Consider the following 19,550-nt stretch of genomic DNA (forward strand, 5'->3'; position numbering starts at 1 on the left):
GGCCTGCCAGAGAATGACCTGGTACAGATAGCCAAGAGCGAAAGTGGGAGTGAAAGTGCAAGTGAGTCGGTCCAGGAGAACTTGTTGAACACAGAAAGTTCATTGAAAATGAAAATAGCCTTACTATCGGCCCTATCAACTACCACCACAGCCAGTGACACGGATTTCTACTGGGCTTGCTACTCTACCCGCAGAGCGCAAAGAAGATCGAAACAGTCTGAGCAGAAGGTAATGATCACCGCTTTGATTACTACAATAACTATCATTCCCGGGGGCCATATAAAGGAGTGAAGGAATAATATAAAGAAGGTTATAAATGATACAAATGATAGAAGGAAAGATATAAAGGACCTAAACAAGACAAACAAGAGGTTGCTTCAGGATATTAAAGACCAGGAGAAATGTTTAAGTAATCACTTTGAGCCAACCTTTAAAAGGTATGCTAGTATAAATGAGGAAAAAAAATCAAGGAAAAAATACATGAAAATGCATCTAAGTTTAAGAACAAATTTAGAACACTTCAGAATCAGAATATCTTTATTGTCATTGTAACAAATACAACGAAATTAGGTGCAGTCCCTGTGGTGTCAAAATATAAATAAATATAATTAAAAAAGAATAAGAAAGGATAAGGAGAAATAAGGCAGAACACAAACATTCAACATAATGGTGCTCAGTTTGAACATGTTAAGCAAACGTTCACAACTCGTATTGAAATAGTGCAACAACTGGCATCTACCACTGATGGAAAAGCAACAGCTGCAAATTCCGAATGCAAAGTGCTTAGAGACAGACTAGCTGCACTGGAAGATGGATACAGAAGGAATAATATCAGAAATGAAGGTCTCCCTGAAAACCGTGAAAGTCCAAACTCAGTGAAATTCATAGCTGAACTGTTCTCTAAAATAACTGGAGAGGACTTCAAATCAGACACTAAGATATCAGCAGCTTACCACATACATGGATCGAATGCCTCAAAACCTATAAGCCTTGTTGTGTGTTTCAACAAATTACAATCTAAATTAAATGTTATGTCACTTCTCAGACAGAAACAAGAGATTATATTTGAAAATAGCCGCATTCATATTTTCCCTGATTTCTCACCTTCAACAGCTGTTAAACGTGTTCTATTTTACGGCATTAAACAGCCCTTGCAGAAAGCCAAAATCAACTACAGCCTCTTGTATCCTGCTAAATTGAAAGTGGACATTCAAGGCAAGTTCTGCATTTTTAGTTCTCCGGAAGAAGTAGAAAAAGAGCTAAGAAAATTGATCCAGACGCTTTTTGAAATACAATTGCATTGTGTCCTAGCAAAGCAAAGAAGATCTTACCTGCTGTTGGGTCCATTCGCAGTGAGACTTTTGCCATAATTATACATTTTATTTCCTTCTCGGCCATTGTTACATTTTAATTACAATTATGTATGTGTATATGTATGTATATATTTTTTCCCCCAAAGTTTAACATCATACCCTTGGTTTATTGTATTAGGACTCACTATGTCATGTCACTTATCCATGGCTACTGTTTAACATCATTTCCTGGGTTTACTCTTTCAGGACTGTTTAGATTTTATGTTTACAGTATTTTGACTGTATTGTCAATAGATAGCTCTACTTTAATCCTTCTATACTGCTGCTAGGAGGCTTGTTTTGTTTTGGATGTGCTCTGTCTCTTGCTATGTCAGAGGACTGGGAGTTTGTGAAGTGTAGTCTAGACTCATGTGAGGAGGGAAAATGGGGGTGTAGGGAGAAACAGAGCAAGCCATTTCTAATCTCTCCTTTTAACCCTTACAATTGTAAGTGCCAACGTAACAATAGGCTTCATAGCAATAACTCCTGGAAAAATTGGAAATTAAGGTCAAAGCGATCTTATGTAATAATGTACTACCTTAATCTAAGACTACAAAATTCAACAAAAGTTCAGGAGAAATGTCTCTATGACCAGTTAACTTTGTGAGATGGAATGTTAAAGGTCTCAATCATGAATTAAAAAAGCTCTAAACAGGCTAGACCAGGGGTAGGCAACGTCGGTCCTGGTGAACCTCAGTGGCTACAGGTTTTCATTCCAACCCAATTGCTTAATTAGAAACCAATCATTGCCAATCTCAGACCTTATTTAATTTTATGGCTTGTTAGTCTGTGCAATGTAAGGCTCTTATATCGTAGATTTTTTTCCTTTCCAAGGATATCATCCAAATGATATGAAGCCTAAAACAGATCATTTTCAGTCTGTCACATTTTTCTATTAAGTGTTTTATTAAATCAAGCAGTGCATGATGAACACACACAGATGTAATTGGAAAAAAGCTAGCTGGAGAACTGCTGGCTGCTTTGTCTTTTACATCTTATTGCTAATAAGGAGCAATTAAAACACTGAATGCAGCAGTTTAAGATTGAAATAAGCAATTAAGGTTGGAGAACCTTAACAAGTGAGACCACTAAAATGAAGCATCAAAATGTCACTTAAGCAATATGTGCTTCATCAGCAATAATTGAGTTCTCGTTAAGGAACTGGGTTGGAACAAAAACCTGCACATACTGCGGCTCACCAGGACCGACGTTGCCTATCCCTGGGCTAGACTGAAAGATGGTAGTCTGTAATGGCTTCACAGTCTGGACAGGGCAAGATGAGTGTCTAGGAGCAAGCTGGGTGGGGCTAGATGAATGTATACGAGCAGGCTGGGCGGGGCTAGATGTTTCAGTGGCAGCAGTCGGTATCCTTTAAATCAGGAAGGTTTGAGAAAGATGGCAGAGCCTTTCTTAGGAAATTAATAAATCAGAAGCCCATGCAAGTGTTGCAGTGTGGCTATATTTAGTCAGTGAACAGACAAGCCTGATATTGGGATGATACTGTGGCAGTAGTACCAAAAGGACTTCAAATCCCAGTAGTCATCAGGAGTGACATTAGCACACACTTTAATCATCAGTGGGTAACAAAACAGTCAAAGCAAATCTGCGGTGGTCTTTCAGAAACAGGGTTTCAGTTATATACGTAATGAAAAGTGGCAATTTTATGTGATGCTGGCGTGTTTTTCTTGGCAGACTGTGTATCTGCATATGATGCAATTCATATGAAAAAGATATGCATATCTGAACTGATAACATTCTCCATATCTAATTTATTGTTTATGTCACAGTACCAGAGTAAGAGGTCAGTGTTCAGACAAAGCGACTCCCCCCGATTACCACGATGTATTTCACACATTAATCACGAAACTAATAAAGATGTGCCGAGGCAGAAAGAACAATTTGGAGGATTTGAACAAAATCAAGTAAATGAAAACACTGAAGTCTAAAAATGTTTCCTTCTTATTATGTTAATGCCGCACTATGAATTGCACATGAATTGCAACAAATTGGCCAGGCACAGTGCAGTTTCTGAAATTGTTTGAATAGTTTTTGACTTCATAGGAGATGCTGGTGGGTTTAAAATAAATCTTTTTTTTCAGGCTGGGGGGCTAATCTCCATTATAACAGGGGGCACATTTTGTTCTAAGCCAGGAGAGCAGGCTATCTTTTAACTAAGTGGTCTACCACTCTGTGTTTCTGAACTTTTCACAAAATGACCATCAAGCCCACCTGGCTGAAATACCATTGGCCTGGTCCAGATTATTCTAGAATTAAGTTGGGTAAATAATAAATCATCCAACCCCGGCCTGTCACACTGAACAGAGGCAGGACAGACTGTGCACCACAGTCCTAGCTTCTATGCAAAAGCGGCCAGGATACTTATGATTGGCATTAGTAACCTGGTCCATCCGTGACCACCAGTCATGAATAAAACCACTTGACTTGACTTGATGTAGGGGGACCTGGGAAGCCGGCTCGTAAAAACAGTATTAAGTGGTCATCAAGAAGAGTGGGTGCAGCTATGTCCGTCCAAAAGGAAGCTATCAAAAAAACTAGAAGTTAAAAAGGCATACTCTTAAATTTTTGGTTGACAAATTGTAGCCCTTTTACTGGAGCCCACCATCTTCTGATGCGGCAGCTTCTCCTCCGCCATGCACTTCACAAGGCTGCTAATAAGGCAACACGTGCATTCAGATTAGATGGATTCAGGAGGTCGTGTCACAAATGAAACAGCCAGGAATTCGATTACAAACACTTGACGCCACTCAAATTTCATTGACCTTTCCTTAAAACTATTTTGGTTTTCTCCAATTCAATTACCGCTGTCAGCTGTCCAATCAAGTTTAGGACATGCACACTGTGACATTCAGAGCCAGAGTTTCTGAATAGTCTGAAAACTTTTTTGTGTATAATGCAGCTGAGCTCCCCCTAACCAACAATGTGATATCTCGAATATCCAAGCTGACATCCTACACAATGCGGCCACAAGTGAATTCTTTCCAGGCTGTGAATGGACGGCTAGCTGGATGGTTGCCTGGCGTTGTGTCATTTTGTGTCCAATACTGAGGCTCAGCATGTTATTGTGAGCAGGAAGTCTCCACCTGATCCAGCTCAGAATCGCACAGGCCAAAGGATTTGATGAACTGTTGCTTGGCTCAGTGTAGCCTGGTAATTCAATTATTCCAGAGTCTTTGCATGAGAGAATTCCTAAATCTCTGCCGAGCCATTTTCCACAGTGTTGTGTTGAATCTGCTGACAATGAACGCAGTGCACTCTTCCTACATGTTAATCCCAATGGGATTTGTGGGTAAATGCTGATCTGCTATACACTTTAGTCTGGTGAAACATCATGGAAGGAACCAATTTCTCCAGCAGCCAACACCCCGGACACCGAACACCCAATGGTACATGGCATCAGTCCTATGCCTGACTGGCTCTAAGGTTTGGCAGGCATGAACAGTAAAAATATTCACTCTCCATCCATTATCTGAACCCATCATTCAGTCATTTTGCTTCCAATGACTATCCCATCAGCATTGCATACAAGGCAGGCAAAACTCCTGGACTCAAAGGCTGATGGGGCAGTCATCCATCACACTCCCCTGGTAACATGCCACATCTGCACAGCTAGTGACCAGGCCATGATTCAAGTTCAGTTGTCATGAAGCTCTTTGAAAGGCTCATTAAATGCTTCATTTTCTCCTTCATCTCTAGCACCATAGACCAGCTGCAGTTCGCCAACCTCCCAAATAGGTCACCTGAAGATGTTATCTCCCATATTCCACACACCACCATCACGTCAGGTCAGGTTAGGGACCGTGCACTGGTACAGCGCATTGCTGTACCCACCAGACAACCACACACCTTGGGATTCTGGTTGGCAACCCCCCAGGCAGACAAGTAGTCCAGACCCACCCTTCGGAAATTACCATCTATCTGCCACAGCCAGGTGTTACATGGGTGGCCCCTTGACCTGGTCCAGCCACTCAGGTCTTCAACAATGAGGATCCTGCAAGCCGGATCACCCCTGGGAAATCACGCCACAATACAGGTAATGTACCTCATTTGGGACTCTGAGTAGCCACTCATTCAACACAAAGTAAAACCAAGAATTCTCTGAATAGTCACAGTACCAAAGGAGTCCAGTCTTCATCTCAGGTCACTGGACAGTAACCATGTCTCGCAACTATATAGCAAGACTGGAAGCACCCGGACTCTAAAAACCTTTGTCCTTTTGCAAAATTATTGGGAGCACCACAAATCCCTTTTCCAGCGACCTCATGACCCTCCATGCTCTCCCAATCCGTCTACTGACTTCATAGGAAGAGTCACCCAAGATGTGAGTGTCACTGCCGAAGTAAGTAAACCTCTCAATGAGGTCGACACTCTCTCTGCAGACAGACACACTGCTGATGGCTGTGCCCAAGAGGTCATTAAAGGCCTAGATGTTGTTTTTTATCAGGACCCTAACAAGCCCAGACACCAGACTCCTCACTCAGTTTCTCGAGAGCTCCAATCAGAGAATCCATTGACTCCGTGAAGATCACAGCATCGTCAGCAAAGTGAAGATCAGTGCATCTTTCTTAACCAACAGATGCCCCACAGCGGATGGACCCCGTGACCAACACCAAGTCCATACAAGCATTGAACAGGGTAGGAGCAAGAACACATCCCTGACAAACCCCAGAATCAACTGAGAAAAACACAGAGGTTCTGCCTCCACTCTGCACAGCACTCACAGTACCAGTGTATAGGCCTCACCAAGCGACCAAAATCACCATGGATTCCTTCCGCTCTAGTAATGGATCATTCCATCTACTCAAATCAGACAAAAGGTTCTTCAGTCTTAAGGCCAAAATACAGAGGCTCAGGAGGAGCCTCAGGCCGCAAGGCTTCTCAACCCGGACATGCTCCACAGCGTTTTTGGACCATTACCTACACCATGGTCTCATGTGATCGCACTCCTGCCTCATATTTGTCATATCTCGTCTTCATAAGAATTAATTATTAACGCTTTGAAATCACTTCAGTTGTTTTTGTCTGATGCCTCCTGATTCACCAGTACAAGAAAACCCACACTGTTCAATGTGTCTTGATGTCTAATTGACCTTTTTGAACATCTAGACCTAAAAAAAAACCTAATTTGTAGATTATTTTGGACCATATTTTGTGCAAGACATTACACCCTTATGATAAATAGTAAACTAATAGGTGCCCTCAGGATAAATGATCAGGAGGACTTGACGTTGTGTGTATCATATCAACCAACCCCAGGGTTTCACCCACTAATGGGCTCTGAGAGATCAAATCTATTCCTTTCCACAAAACTTCCAAAAAATGGGAGAGTGTTGTTTTTATGCTATTTCGAGGTTAATGATCATGAATATAATGTTATATTTGATCCTTTACTAGGGACCTAGCCCTCTATGGACCTCAATCAGACACATTTTAATGACAATTGGGAACATTTAGACTTTAAACATTCACACTGAAGCACACATTTTAATATTGTTGTTCATTATGTATCTCATGAAATAAATCGTTGCATTCTTATACACACCCACGAATTGGAGAGGTTTACACTAATTCAGACAGTTTTTTTATTGATTTATATATTGTCACACATGATTGTCTGAAGATCACCTTCCTGGCTCATACTTTGTTACGCAATACCACCCCGGGATGAGAGGGGGCGCTGTTGCAAACGGTTTCATCTCTTTCTGTTCCCACAGCACAGAGAAGACGCCCTGTGAGGGCAACTGAATCCGCTCCTTCCAGTCAGAGGCCTGTATATTTGAGGCGCTCCCAGAAGGTGGCATTTAATTTGTACCGAGCTCATGTGCAAATGCAGCTCCACTCCAGACCTGACATTAAGATTAACGAAGGCATAGCAGCCCTATAAGTGTGCTTGTTTGTGCCACTGAGCGCTATTTTTGTTACATATCTCTTTGTTAATTAAATAGGGCTACCCAGCCAGTGCCTCAACATTTATTTTGAAATCTTTTGTCATACCTCACACGACCACCCTCTTTATATATTATTCCAAATATATTATGCCATAATATAATATATGAAATAACATTATGCCATTTTGCCCCTGTATGTTTTACCTTGTATTTTGTATACTGGTAGTTTATATTTAAAGCTGTTTCTATTTAGCCGTATTATATTTCGAATTAAAGTTGTTCTGTTTATAATGATAATAACAACAATTCTTTACATTTATATAGCACTTTTCTCACTACTCAAAGCACTTTTAGTGAGTGGGGAGCCACTTCACCCATCAGTAATGTGTAGCATCCACCTAGATGATGTGATGGTAGCCATTTTTGTCCCAGTACACTCCACTCACCACATATTAACTAATAGGTGGTGAAGTGGTAAGAGAGAGAGAGAGATAGCCAATTAGAGATTAGGGGGCTACAATGACTAGGCCGTGGAGGGCAATTTATCCTGGATATCGGGGTACACCCTGCTCATTTATGAAGGATGCCCAGGGATCTTTCATGACCACAGAGAGTCAGGATGCCATTTTTACAGCACAGTGTCCCCGTTACTGTACTGGGGCATTGGGATCCACATTCAGACCAAAGGGTAGAGCCCCCTGCTAGCCTCACCAACGCCTCTACCAGCAGCAAACCCAAGCTCCCCCCCCCCAGTCAGTCTCCCATTCAAGTAATGGCCTGGCCTGAACACGCTTAGCTTTAGGTGGACAACATCTTCTGAAAAAGCTTTTCTTCTTTATATTTTTCATCTTTTAACTCTCTTTTGCTTAACCGGAGTAGAAACACAGGTTGACATGTCACTTCACGTTGTACATGTATAACTGTGTATGTGACAAATGAAATATCCTGGAGCTGTGGGATAGCCGTGCAAACCACAGCACCACCATGCTGCCCAAAGAAAATAAACAGCTGAGGAATACGAAGGCCCAGCCCTGTCCCACAATTCTCTTCTCGTTTCACAAGCTCCCAGAATGTCAAGCAACAAGTGGCCTCATGGACTGGAGTGGTACGAGTATCAAACAGTTTAATGGCGTCTAAGAAGAAAATACAAAGATGGCATTGTGGACATAAGCAGCCCGTGTGGTTATGCAAAAAAAAGTGTCTTCAAGATCAAGAAGAAGAAGAAGAGGTGCAGCATGGACGGCCAAAGGCATCCTCTCCATGTTCTCGCACACACTAATTACATTTTCCCTTCTTCAATTAGCAGAAAACAAATAGAAGTGGCACTGGGGAATGACTGTCTTCAGCAGGGCTGTGTAAACAGGCTGAGGAGAGCTAATGGCTGCCAGCGGGATGCTGCATACAAGGGACGCCTCATAACTCAGTGGTGCTGCATGCAAGAGCGGCTCGACAATGGTCACCCCGACAGCCTGCTGCACATGAGATCCTCCCCAGGCTAGAGCAGGAGAGAGAGAGGAGGAGGAGGAGGCAGTGCCAGCCCACCATCATGGCACATCAGGAGTATCAAGTTGACAGCTTTCACAGCATCATGGAGACGAGAGCTACATGGGTCAGCGGGCTGTCCGGTGCTATGGACTCGTGAGGCCTGCAACTAATCCAATAGACTGTGCTATACATGCCCTTTATAACTGAGAATCCGTTAAATTAAAATTAGAAAACAGTAAAGCATTGCTAAAAGATTTAAAGATTTGTTCTTGCTTTAGTTTATAAAGTGCCTTTCGTGAAGGGTAAGCCTTTAAAGCATACGACAGTCAGTTTCTGTTCAGTAAGGGTATTTATTCCCCAGATCAGGGCTGTATATAAAGATTTATTTCAGCACTTCCATTGACAGTTGTGACTATAGCATCTTTCACACCGACAGCCCACTACTAGCAGCCTATTGCTGGGCTGTAATCCACAAGGCTGCCAGTTCAGTCCTCACCCTGACACCACTGTGACACAAAGAGAGAGTCACTGCACCTGCCAGCACTGAAGTTAAAGAAGACGGCCGGTGAAAAAGAGAAGTGCAAGCAGGAAAAGGCATTGCAGGACAGAGACAACGACATACGGAGAACAGAGAGTGATGCTGGAATCAAACCAGTGCAGGGGGTAACCAGTGCATGGAACTCAGAGACTGGGCAGGAGGACTGGACAGTAGAATGAAAGAGACCACCTGTGAAACGGTAGCCAGTTTTTAACGGGAATGGAATTCTGCTGCAGCTTATGGTGGGCCTTTCAGATAATAGCACAACCTTGACCCCAGAACTTCTAGAAATTCATGAACCAACGTCAGTGGTGTAAAGGAATACGACACAGACCAAAAATATAAATGTGTACAACAGTCAAAATCAAAAGCAGTGATGTGTCATTAAAAACAATAAAAAGAAAAAGCACGGAGTCCCAATGACACTCTTTAAAGAATCAAAAAACAAGAAAAAATAGTAACGAACTGTAAGCCTGTTCTTCCTCCTATGGAAAAAGGATTATACTCTTTAAAATATGTAGTAGCGATTAATTCCACTCTCAAAATCTAGGGCTTTTTACAGTCACATGCTAGTCGCTCTTTTCGGGGCCCTCATGTAGAAAGTCTTGCTTAGACTCCATACTAATATTTTGCTTAAGCTAGGAAGGCAAAAGTGCCGTAAACAAACAACAAAAATATTGGATTGATAAAACTGTACAGTATGTACGGCAGGTCCCACGTCAAGTTCCCTTATAAATTCCGTATATACTCGTGGAAAAGTTCTCCCGCGGATAAGTCGGGACTTGATTTTACCGTATAATTTCTGGTATTTTATAATGTCGGTCGTATAAGTCAAATGCGGAAAAATCACGCTTTTGGTTCAAGAGATGATGATATGTTAACGCCCACCTGAGAGGGTAACCACAGAGCACAATGCCTATTTTGTTCTATGTATTGTGCCTATGTGACCACACGATAATACCCAAACTATTACACACTCTCGTACATCTTTATCGTAAGAGCATCCCTTATCTATGATGGAGCGTTCGATCAGAAGAAAATATGAAGCTGGTTTTAAATTAAACGTCTTTGAACTATCGAAAGAAATTGGTAAGTGTGCTGCTGCAACAAAATTCGATGCATCTGAGAAACTGATGTGAGATTGGAGGAGGTAAGAAGATGTAAAAAATAAATAAATAAATAAGTGTTGCATATTTGAACGGGCGTATAAGTCGGGGTCTGATTTTATGATCGATTTTTCAGGTTTCAAGACCTGACTTATACGTGAGTATATACGGTACATCTCAAATCAAGTTAAAACTATATGCTTGTGTATGCACTTTTATCCACTCCCGATTTCCACCTTCCAGTACCCATGTATAGTTTAAAAAAAATATATAAAAATGAATATTCATGACATGCTCATGTCATCCAATGAAGGAAATTCCATTGTAGTTATGCTGTTAGACTTAAGCGCAGTTTGGCACCGTTGACCATTCTATTTTACAACACAGGCTAGAAAGAGACATTGGGCTCACATGCACTGCCCTTGCCTGGTTTAGTTCTTATTAATCAAATCAATTCCAATATGAGCAGAAATGTAATGACAGTACTCCATCATTATACACAGAAGTTCAATATGGTGTCCTGCAAGGCTCTGTACTGTTTTCCCTTTTCATGCTTCCACTGGGATCTATCATTTGAAAACAAAGTAATTTTCACTCGCACACGGGCGACATCCAGGTATAGATCAAATGACGTTTCTCCGATGTTACTTAGATGTGTTAGTGAATTAAAGGAGAGGATGGAGGACAACTACTTGTCCAATACTGTATGAATGTGTGTGTGTAGAGCATATGTACATGTACTGTATGTGTGTGCATGTGCATACACACTACACAGTCACACTTTCACATCATCATTTGAACATCTCCTTTATAATTGTACCATTCTGCAAACTTGTTTGAAGTTTTTCTTTTTGTCTTATGCTATTTATGTTATTTGTATGTGGTGTTGTGTTCTGTTATAAGCTACTCCAAATCTACCAAGTCAAATTCCTGTACATTAAGTACTGGCCAATAAAAGTGATTCTGATTCTGATTCCAATCTCAATCTGATTGAACACAGCGAAAACAGAGCTGTTAATTATTGGAGGGAATGATGCTGATCACAACATTGTCATTATTTTACTCAGTTGGAATTGCCATTAGTTTTACTGAATCAGCCCTTAAATACGAGGAGTAATCTTTGACTCTAGGCATGTCATGTAAAGCGCACATTACAAAATTGTCCAAAACATGTTTATTCCATCTTAAAAATGTTGGCAAACTAAGGCGATATACAGGATACTGAGAAATTAATTATGCATTTGTTTCAAGTAGGATTGACTACTGCAATGCCGTGTTCACTGGCTGTTCAAATTGTTCTTTATACAGCTTTCAGTTAATTCAAAATGCTATTGCAAGAATTATTACAAGAACAAGAAAATACAAACACATAACCCCAGTTCTTAAATCCTTACACTGATTCCTGGTTAAGTTTAGGGCAGACTTCAAAATCCTCCTTTTAACATATAAAGCCTTAAATGGCAGAGGTCCGACTTACTTATCTGAGCACATCATGACTTACAAACCAGAACGAACATTAAGATCTCAAGATGCTGGTCTGCTTTTCATTCCAGGGATTAATAAAGTAACAGGGGAAGGTCGAGTTTTTAGTTATGGGACCCCTAAACTGTGGAATGGTTTGCCTGCTACTATAAGAGGTGCCCCTTCAGTCTCAGCTTTCAAATCCCGGCTCAAGACTCACAACTTCAGTTTAGCACACCCTGAGTAGAGCTGCTGATTAACTGTGCAGACTGCAACTCTGTTGTAAGTCATTAGCACTAAAACATAAGTAATATGATAGTTATAATTGGTTATTAATCCTCACCTATTCTGTTTCCCTTCTCGTTACTCACATGAAGCACTTGGTGCCACTGCCTAATCCCAAGTTATTTGCCTGTCTATGAAAAAGTCATCTCAGATAAAGGAGCACTTTAATCATCGGGTAGAAGGGTCCTTTCATCAGATTGGCAGGCACAGCACTGACTTCAGCTGTGGAATGGCTAGTAGGGGGGTGCAGCTTTTTGGCAGAGACCTCCAGGACTCTGAACAAATCTGTATCCTCATGTGATAGTTCTGTATTTAGTGAGTGGTATCATCTATTCTTGCATTTTGCTTTGTATTGTTACTATTGTACTGTTGTATTGTATTTCTGAGGTGGCAAAGATATATTGACCATCTACAGTAGCTCTGTGAATAGGATTACTTGTGTTATGTTTTTGACACCCATTGCATGCCCAACCTACCTGGAAAGGGGTCTCTCTCTCTCTCTCTCTCTCAATTGCCTTTCCCAAGATTTCTTCTATTTTTTTCCCTACAAGAGAATTTTTGGGAGTTTTTTTCTTATCTTCTTAGAGAGTCAAGGCCTGGGGGTCATCAAAAAACAAGGCCTGTTAAAGCCTATCACGGCACTCCTTGTGTGAGTATGGGCTATACAAGAAATAAATTGTTGCTGTTATTGCAATCACCACATCAATTTGGTTCCTGAGTGACATCTTTACTTTCAATCCATGGGAGAACACAGAAAACGAAACTTGTGTGAATGTGAACTGGAGACATTACTCCTATTTTCATTTCGACGCAGACAGCTTCAGACTGTTGTGTGTCTTGCGTGGCCATTATGAGCTCAATGTTGATTCTTTCACTGATTATCTGTACATCATGCTGCCTGTTTCTTCAAGTGTTCGGTTGTATTACCTTTTTACTCTCTTCTCCTCTTTCTTTCCCCAGTTTCAGGTCTTTTCAGCCCATACCCTTTACAGCCCATCTTATCATTGATGTAATAGTGAGCTAAGCTTTGGCTGTCTGTACTCTTTTAAACTTGATTTTAGTGTTGTTCTTTCACGCCTGTTTATATCTAATCTATTGCTATTTCTTCAGATTTGTTCACACAGCCCCCTTGTGATCTGTCGGTAAGAAGACAGGACCAATTAGAATGTGTATCTGGGCCTGAACAATAGTTACTCCATTCTCTCTATTGGTACTTTGCTATCCTAATTAAGAATTTTTTTTAAATGTTTAGCTTGTTTTTCTTACATTCTTCTAAAATATGTATGCTCTGCCTCGAAACCACACCATATCATAGTGCTTTATTATGATTCCAGTGAAAATATTCCTTATAGAAGATGCTGAGTGCTTGCTTTACGCCCATTATAAGCTAAGAACTATGCAGTCTACTGAGTGTGCGCTCACCATTATTACATTCATTGTACCCCAGGCTTTTTGCTTTACTTTTATTGATTTCTTTATCTGAATGTGAATAGTTGGATTCTTAAGTTAATGCAAGATTAGATTTTTTTTTTTCCTTTATTATTTTTTTTCATCATTTCATTTTTAATAAATGTACTATACCCTGCCATTTTCTAAGGGGCTCGGGGAGGGCTGGAGCAAGCACTGGGCACAGGAACAACGCCCAGACAGGGTGCCAGCCCATCGCAGTCGCGCTTTATTGCAAGTCTTCTCCCTGTCATTTTATTTGATTTCCATGATATTATAGGTCTGTTGTGTATTAACTGTATTGTTACATGACCTACATTGTATCACATTATTATATTTCAACATGGTTTTTGCATGCATCTCTCTGACCGGTGTTTTTTCTTTATGGTATAAATTTATTTTCTCTTAAGTATATCTTTTGCAATGTACATAATCTGCATGTTTATTACTACTTTTGTCCGTTGGATTGCCTCTTTCCTTACACTGTAATTATACACCTACTTAGACAGACAATGCAAATAGCAATTTGTGTCCATTTGGTAATACAATAAGCATTTGACATAACAGTTTATTTTTGTTCAGCTTATTCTAATCTGTTGATTGTTTTTGACACTTTGAATATACCAAAACTGCCTTTTGGTCACACAGGAGGCACCTTACAAAGGCTCCGTGAGGATGAAGGTGCTCACGCTTTGTATAACTGATGACTTGTAAGGCACTTTTGGAATGGAGCTCTTCCAAGAAGCACACACTTAAAGTCCTGAGTGTGCCAAACCCTACAGGTGAACCCCTTACACTTTGTGACACTTCCAAGAATGAATGATACTGTATTCACTGCGCAATGCAATTTGAAAGTTGCCATGTGTGGACTAGCGTGGCTGACCCGTTCTCGGTGTGGACAGATCTCAAGCGGGTTTTAGCCCACAGTCACACATGGAGATGGCAAAAGTGGACAAGACAATCAGAGATTATACTTGCTAGCCTGAGTGGCTTGCCCATAAGTGCTCAGACACTGTTTGTTATGTCCATTAGTCCAGGACTACACCACCAAAACAAAGGATTCTGGGAGCTCATGAACCTGGCCAATAGGTGGCAAGAGGGGCCATGTTATGCATTCCTATTGTCTGACCTTTAAATTGAGGATATTAAGGTTCAGTGTTGTAAAGAACAAAATACACCACTAGGAGGCAGTAAGGCAGCTGAACTCAAATATCATAAAAGCTGTGATTCAGAAATGATCTCAGTCAGGCTAAATAAGTGAGCTCAAAGACAGTGGAAGAAGACAATGGAGAAGGAACACAGAAATTAAGAAAGGGTAGCCACAGAGGAGGAGAAAGGCTGGCCTGATGTGGCCACAGGTAGGCGACCAGAAGATGAGCACTGCTTCTTCCCGGCAAACTCTGAGTCCGACAAGTCAGAGTTCTACTCAACGAAATTACGTAAAACGTCCATGAAGTATTTTGCTTTGCACAAATTTGCATCTGGTCTCTCACCAGATGTCGGTGCCATTTTAGAGGTTATTTGCTCTTCGCTACTCATGCACGCATAGAGAATCGAGGTTAAATTTAACAAAGCTATGTAACTTTCCTTCTAGCAAAGAGAGTCGAACTAAAATATAAGGGTGAGCAAATAACCTCTAAAATGGCACCGACATCTGGTGAGAGACCAGATGCAAATTTGTGCAAAGCAAAATACTTCATGGACGTTTTACGTAATTTCGTTGAGTAGAACTCTGACTTGTCGGACTCAGAGTTTGATGCAAGTGATCTGGAGATGGATATTGAAAACGAAAGTGAGGTACCAGCATCATCTGATTGGTCCCCAGATGATCGTGGGGCTGAACACTTTCATATAGCTGATGCTCCTACAGCAGCATTTGCCTGGGAGGCCCACCACATAATGCGTTACACTGCAAACACCACCACAACCCACCTGCTGTGCGAAGACAGCCATGCAGCAGGCCCACTGTGCATTCCTGCTGTCCATTGAGGTGCCCCCAGCCACCAGAGATGTAACAGACTTTTTATGTTGATTTATGTGTGAAATCTATTGCTTTGTGTGTTTTTCAGAAAACTGAGTTTTTTGGAAAAAATATTCAGCCCTCAAAGAGTTAAGCATGGCGTCGATGAGCCTTTGGGATGACTGATCTACACATTTCCCATGGTGCAATTTAAAGAATGCAAAAGGTGCTATATAAAAAAAATACAAACATAATGAAGAAAGGGATTCCTCTCATAATGAAAAGCACAATAAACTGTCAACGGCACATTTTAAGGCTGCTGACCAGTATGATGTCAAATAGCTAACTGTACTGCACGGCAGGGCAGCCATTTCTGAGCACAGGGCTCTGTCCCGCTTACCTCCAGTGCTTTTCGTTTCTTAGCGAGCAGCTTCTCGATGTCCGATGCCACCTTCTCCACCAGCTCCCTCGGGATGTTCTTCTTGATCTCAAACTGGTTTCTTTTTTCGTTGTAGATCTACAGAAGAAGAGAAACACAGAAGAGGAAATCAACACAAGCTGTTGGCTGCTCATAAAAGTCATAGACTTCACGCGGTGGGCGGCCCGGCGTGAGAGAGCCTCTCGCTCTCAACGTGATGCAAAGGCCAATGGGCTGTGCAGTTTGAAATAAAGAGAAAAAAATAAAAGCTAATAATTATATAAGCCAAGTATAAAAGGCACTATATATGCAACAGTAACAGATGTATTTCATTCACTCAGTCACTGCTGCCTTAAATTCTGGATTTGACTACCAGCCTGTGCACCCCATGTGTCCACTTTGTTTGATCTCCTCTTGTCCGTGGAGGCGCCTTTTCTTCAGCTATTCCATTTTTCTCCATATCTCAAAGATCTCTGTGTGTGAGGTTAAGTGGCATCTCCGAGTTGTCTCACTATGAGTGAGTGTGCCCTGCACTGGCATCCCATCTACCATTGGCTTGTGCCTCATGTCCAAGGCTGGCAGTTCCTCAAATCCCCAACGGAATTGGATGGAAGAATCTGATGATCTGATTCTGTATGGAGCTTCATGTTAGGATTGCTTAGTAAAACACATCAGAGGGTTCTTACTCACTGAAAGACAACTTAAGAGAATGTTAGCCTGACCAGAATGCCACACGGACACGGGGAGAACATGAAGAGTCTACACAGGCAATGGCCAGGGTACTGCATGGCTAACCGCCATGCCGCTGAGGTGCTGTATAAAACAAAACTGGGTCAGTTTTGTCTAATTTATCACATTTCATATTTCAATGAATATGGCTTATCTTGACTTTATATCCTTGAATTTCTTTGTAATATGAAAGACGCTATATCAAAAAAACTTTGTTTTATAAACTAGAGTAGGGATAAAAAAAAATCACATACAGACATTTTCTCTTAGATGCGCTCAAATCAGTAGATCGCTGCACAGAGGCGATGCACTGAGCAAATGTACTCAATACCGTAGGAATGGTGCCATGTAAAACAAAGCGTGTAGACAGGATAGACGGAAATTAATGAAATATATATGATTAAGAAGACAGATCTTTTTGTATATTATGAGGAACATTCAAAGAGTTTCCGTACTTTTATATTTTCGTTGGAAACGGTGAAGGCGGGAGGAGTAGTAATTGGTCGAGTCTGAGAGTGTCATGTGACTAGCTCTGTCTAGGCTGCCTTTGCAGTTTAGTATGAGAGTTGTCACCTTGTGGTGAAGATGGCTGCAAAACTTATACATTGCACCAAAGAGGAACAGTGTTCTGTTATATGCTTTTATGGGAAGTAAGTGTGCTCAGCATGGGGATAAAGTTCTCTCTCGTTGAGTCGTCCATGAGTGGATTGAAATGTTTGAAAATGGCCGTACTAGTGTGACAAATGCAGAGAGTTCTGGACATCCAGCTACAGTCACAACCACGAAGAATGAAGAAAGAACCCTGGAACTGATTCATGAAAATAGAAGAATTTTTTGCTGACGGCATTAAAATGTTGGTACGACGGTGGGAAAATTACATTGCAAAGGAAGGTAACTATGTAGAAAAGTGATGTCATTTGTTTTTGAAATTCTTAATAAATAGAGTTAAAAATGTGCAGAAACTTTTTGAACGTCCCTGGTATATTGTGTAGAGAAGGCCCCACGGTGGCTTCAAATCCCAGCCTAGATACTGCCCGTGTGGATTGTACACCTTCTCCTTGTGCCCGCGTGAAATAAATATCTGCTCATTTGACAGTTGACCTTAAACACTCTTTGAGAAGGTACTCCTTGCCTTACGTCAAATATCCAGTGCTTTATTTCATCCACTTTCTGAACCAGTGTCCAATAGGGGGTCAAAGGAGGTCCAGGGCCTGGACCTTGCAGTGCCTGATTTCCAGTTTATTAGGATAACTGATTTCTCTTAATTTTCAATACTTAAGATGTTGCTCGATACAAAGGCATTATGCTAAACACATCTATTTGGTTTGTACTGTGTATGAATTTTAATGAATTATCAGATTTCTCTGAGAGAGTGCTTACTGTGAATGGTGCTATATGAAATTAATTCAGGATGTGAAAAAGGGAAGAAGATTCCAGAAATTGCCATTTCTTCTTGACCAATTTCTGACGTTCCAAGCAAGGAGACCTCAACACTAAACAGGCCAACTTTGTAATTGGGGCTCATCTGTTTGATTTTCACAGGCATACACTGCCGACTTGGTTTTGTCCAAATGTGAATCCATCCATTTCCTAATTTGCTTGTCACAAAAGAGCTGCTGGCTGCCCTGGAAGCAGTGAGCACAAAGTGGAAAACAATACAGACTGGACGCCACTCCATTTCATGGCCCACTCCTACATGGGTCTGGCTATGAAAGCAAATCAGAAGTAACACGGTGAGGAAAATCCACACGGGCACAAGGAGAAGGTGTACAAATCACAAGGCCAGGATCTAAGCTGGGATCTGAAGCCACCATGGGGCCTTCTCTACACAATATACGAGGGATGTTCAAAAACTTTCCACACTTTTTTTTTTTTGACTCTATTTATTAAGAATTTCAAAAACAAATGACATCACTTTTCTACATAGTCACCTTCCTTTGCTATGTAATTTTCCCAGCGTCGTACCAACTTTTTAATGCCGTCAGCTAAACATTCTTCTGTTTTTCTCAAATCAGTTCCTTTCTTCATTCCTCATGGTCGTGGCTGTAGCTAGACGTCCGGAGCTCTCTGCTTCCGTCTCACTAATACAGCCATTTTGGAACATTTCAATCCACTCATAGACGACTCAACAAGAGAGAACTTTATCCCCATATCGAGCACACATGCGAACATGAATTTGTGCTACCGGCACACCTACTGCCCATAAAAAGCGTATGACAGAATGCTGTTCCTCTTTGGTGTAATGTATACGTTTTGCAGAGTGACATCTCTTATACTAAACTGCAAGGGCCGCCGGCTTGCCAGACAGAGCTAGTCACATGACACTCTCAGACTCGACCAATCACCGTTTCCAACGAAAATATAAAAGTGCGGAAAGTTTTTGAACATCTCTCATAATATATAAAAAGATCTGTCTTCTTAATCATATATATTTCATTCATTCCTGTCTATACACTTCCACTGTAACATTTCAAACAGTTTCTGTGAAAGGCACCCTGCAAAATCAGAACTGCTTCATCCGACCACAAACACCTCTGTGCTACCCATCTCAGTAAATTGCCCGATTACTCTTGAATTGTAATCTTGCCCTCTGCGATGGTGTTTACTGTGTAAGGCACTATACAGAGTAGGACTGTTGCGCTTGTTACATCGACTCCAAGTTGTCATCTGCAGGGCACGTCCATTCAAACCACACAGATGCACACCAAGGGACCAAGAACTTTTGCAAAACATTTAAAACAAAAGGCACTGCATGAGATAAAAGACTGACAGCGGTGACTGGCCTCACATTCCTCTACAATATTACTTATTATTTGACCGATGCCTTTTTCAAAGCCGACTTACACCATCTGAGATTCAATTGG

The 19,550-nt window shown here is 41.2% G+C and overlaps 1 protein-coding gene across 1 annotated transcript in view; it reads right to left on the reverse strand.

The window, feature by feature from the left end:
* cacna2d2a (calcium channel, voltage-dependent, alpha 2/delta subunit 2a) overlaps nucleotides 1-19,550 on the reverse strand; it is a 667,325-nt gene that overhangs the window by 435,635 nt on the left and 212,140 nt on the right. The window contains exon 3 of the mRNA XM_028824557.2: nucleotides 15,940-16,056. Coding sequence (XP_028680390.1) covers nucleotides 15,940-16,056 — 117 coding nt within the window. The remainder of the gene's footprint in view (nucleotides 1-15,939; nucleotides 16,057-19,550) is intronic.

This window comes from Erpetoichthys calabaricus, chromosome 18 (genome assembly GCF_900747795.2).
Source record: "Erpetoichthys calabaricus chromosome 18, fErpCal1.3, whole genome shotgun sequence".
In the NCBI taxonomy this organism is placed as follows: domain Eukaryota; kingdom Metazoa; phylum Chordata; class Cladistia; order Polypteriformes; family Polypteridae; genus Erpetoichthys; species Erpetoichthys calabaricus.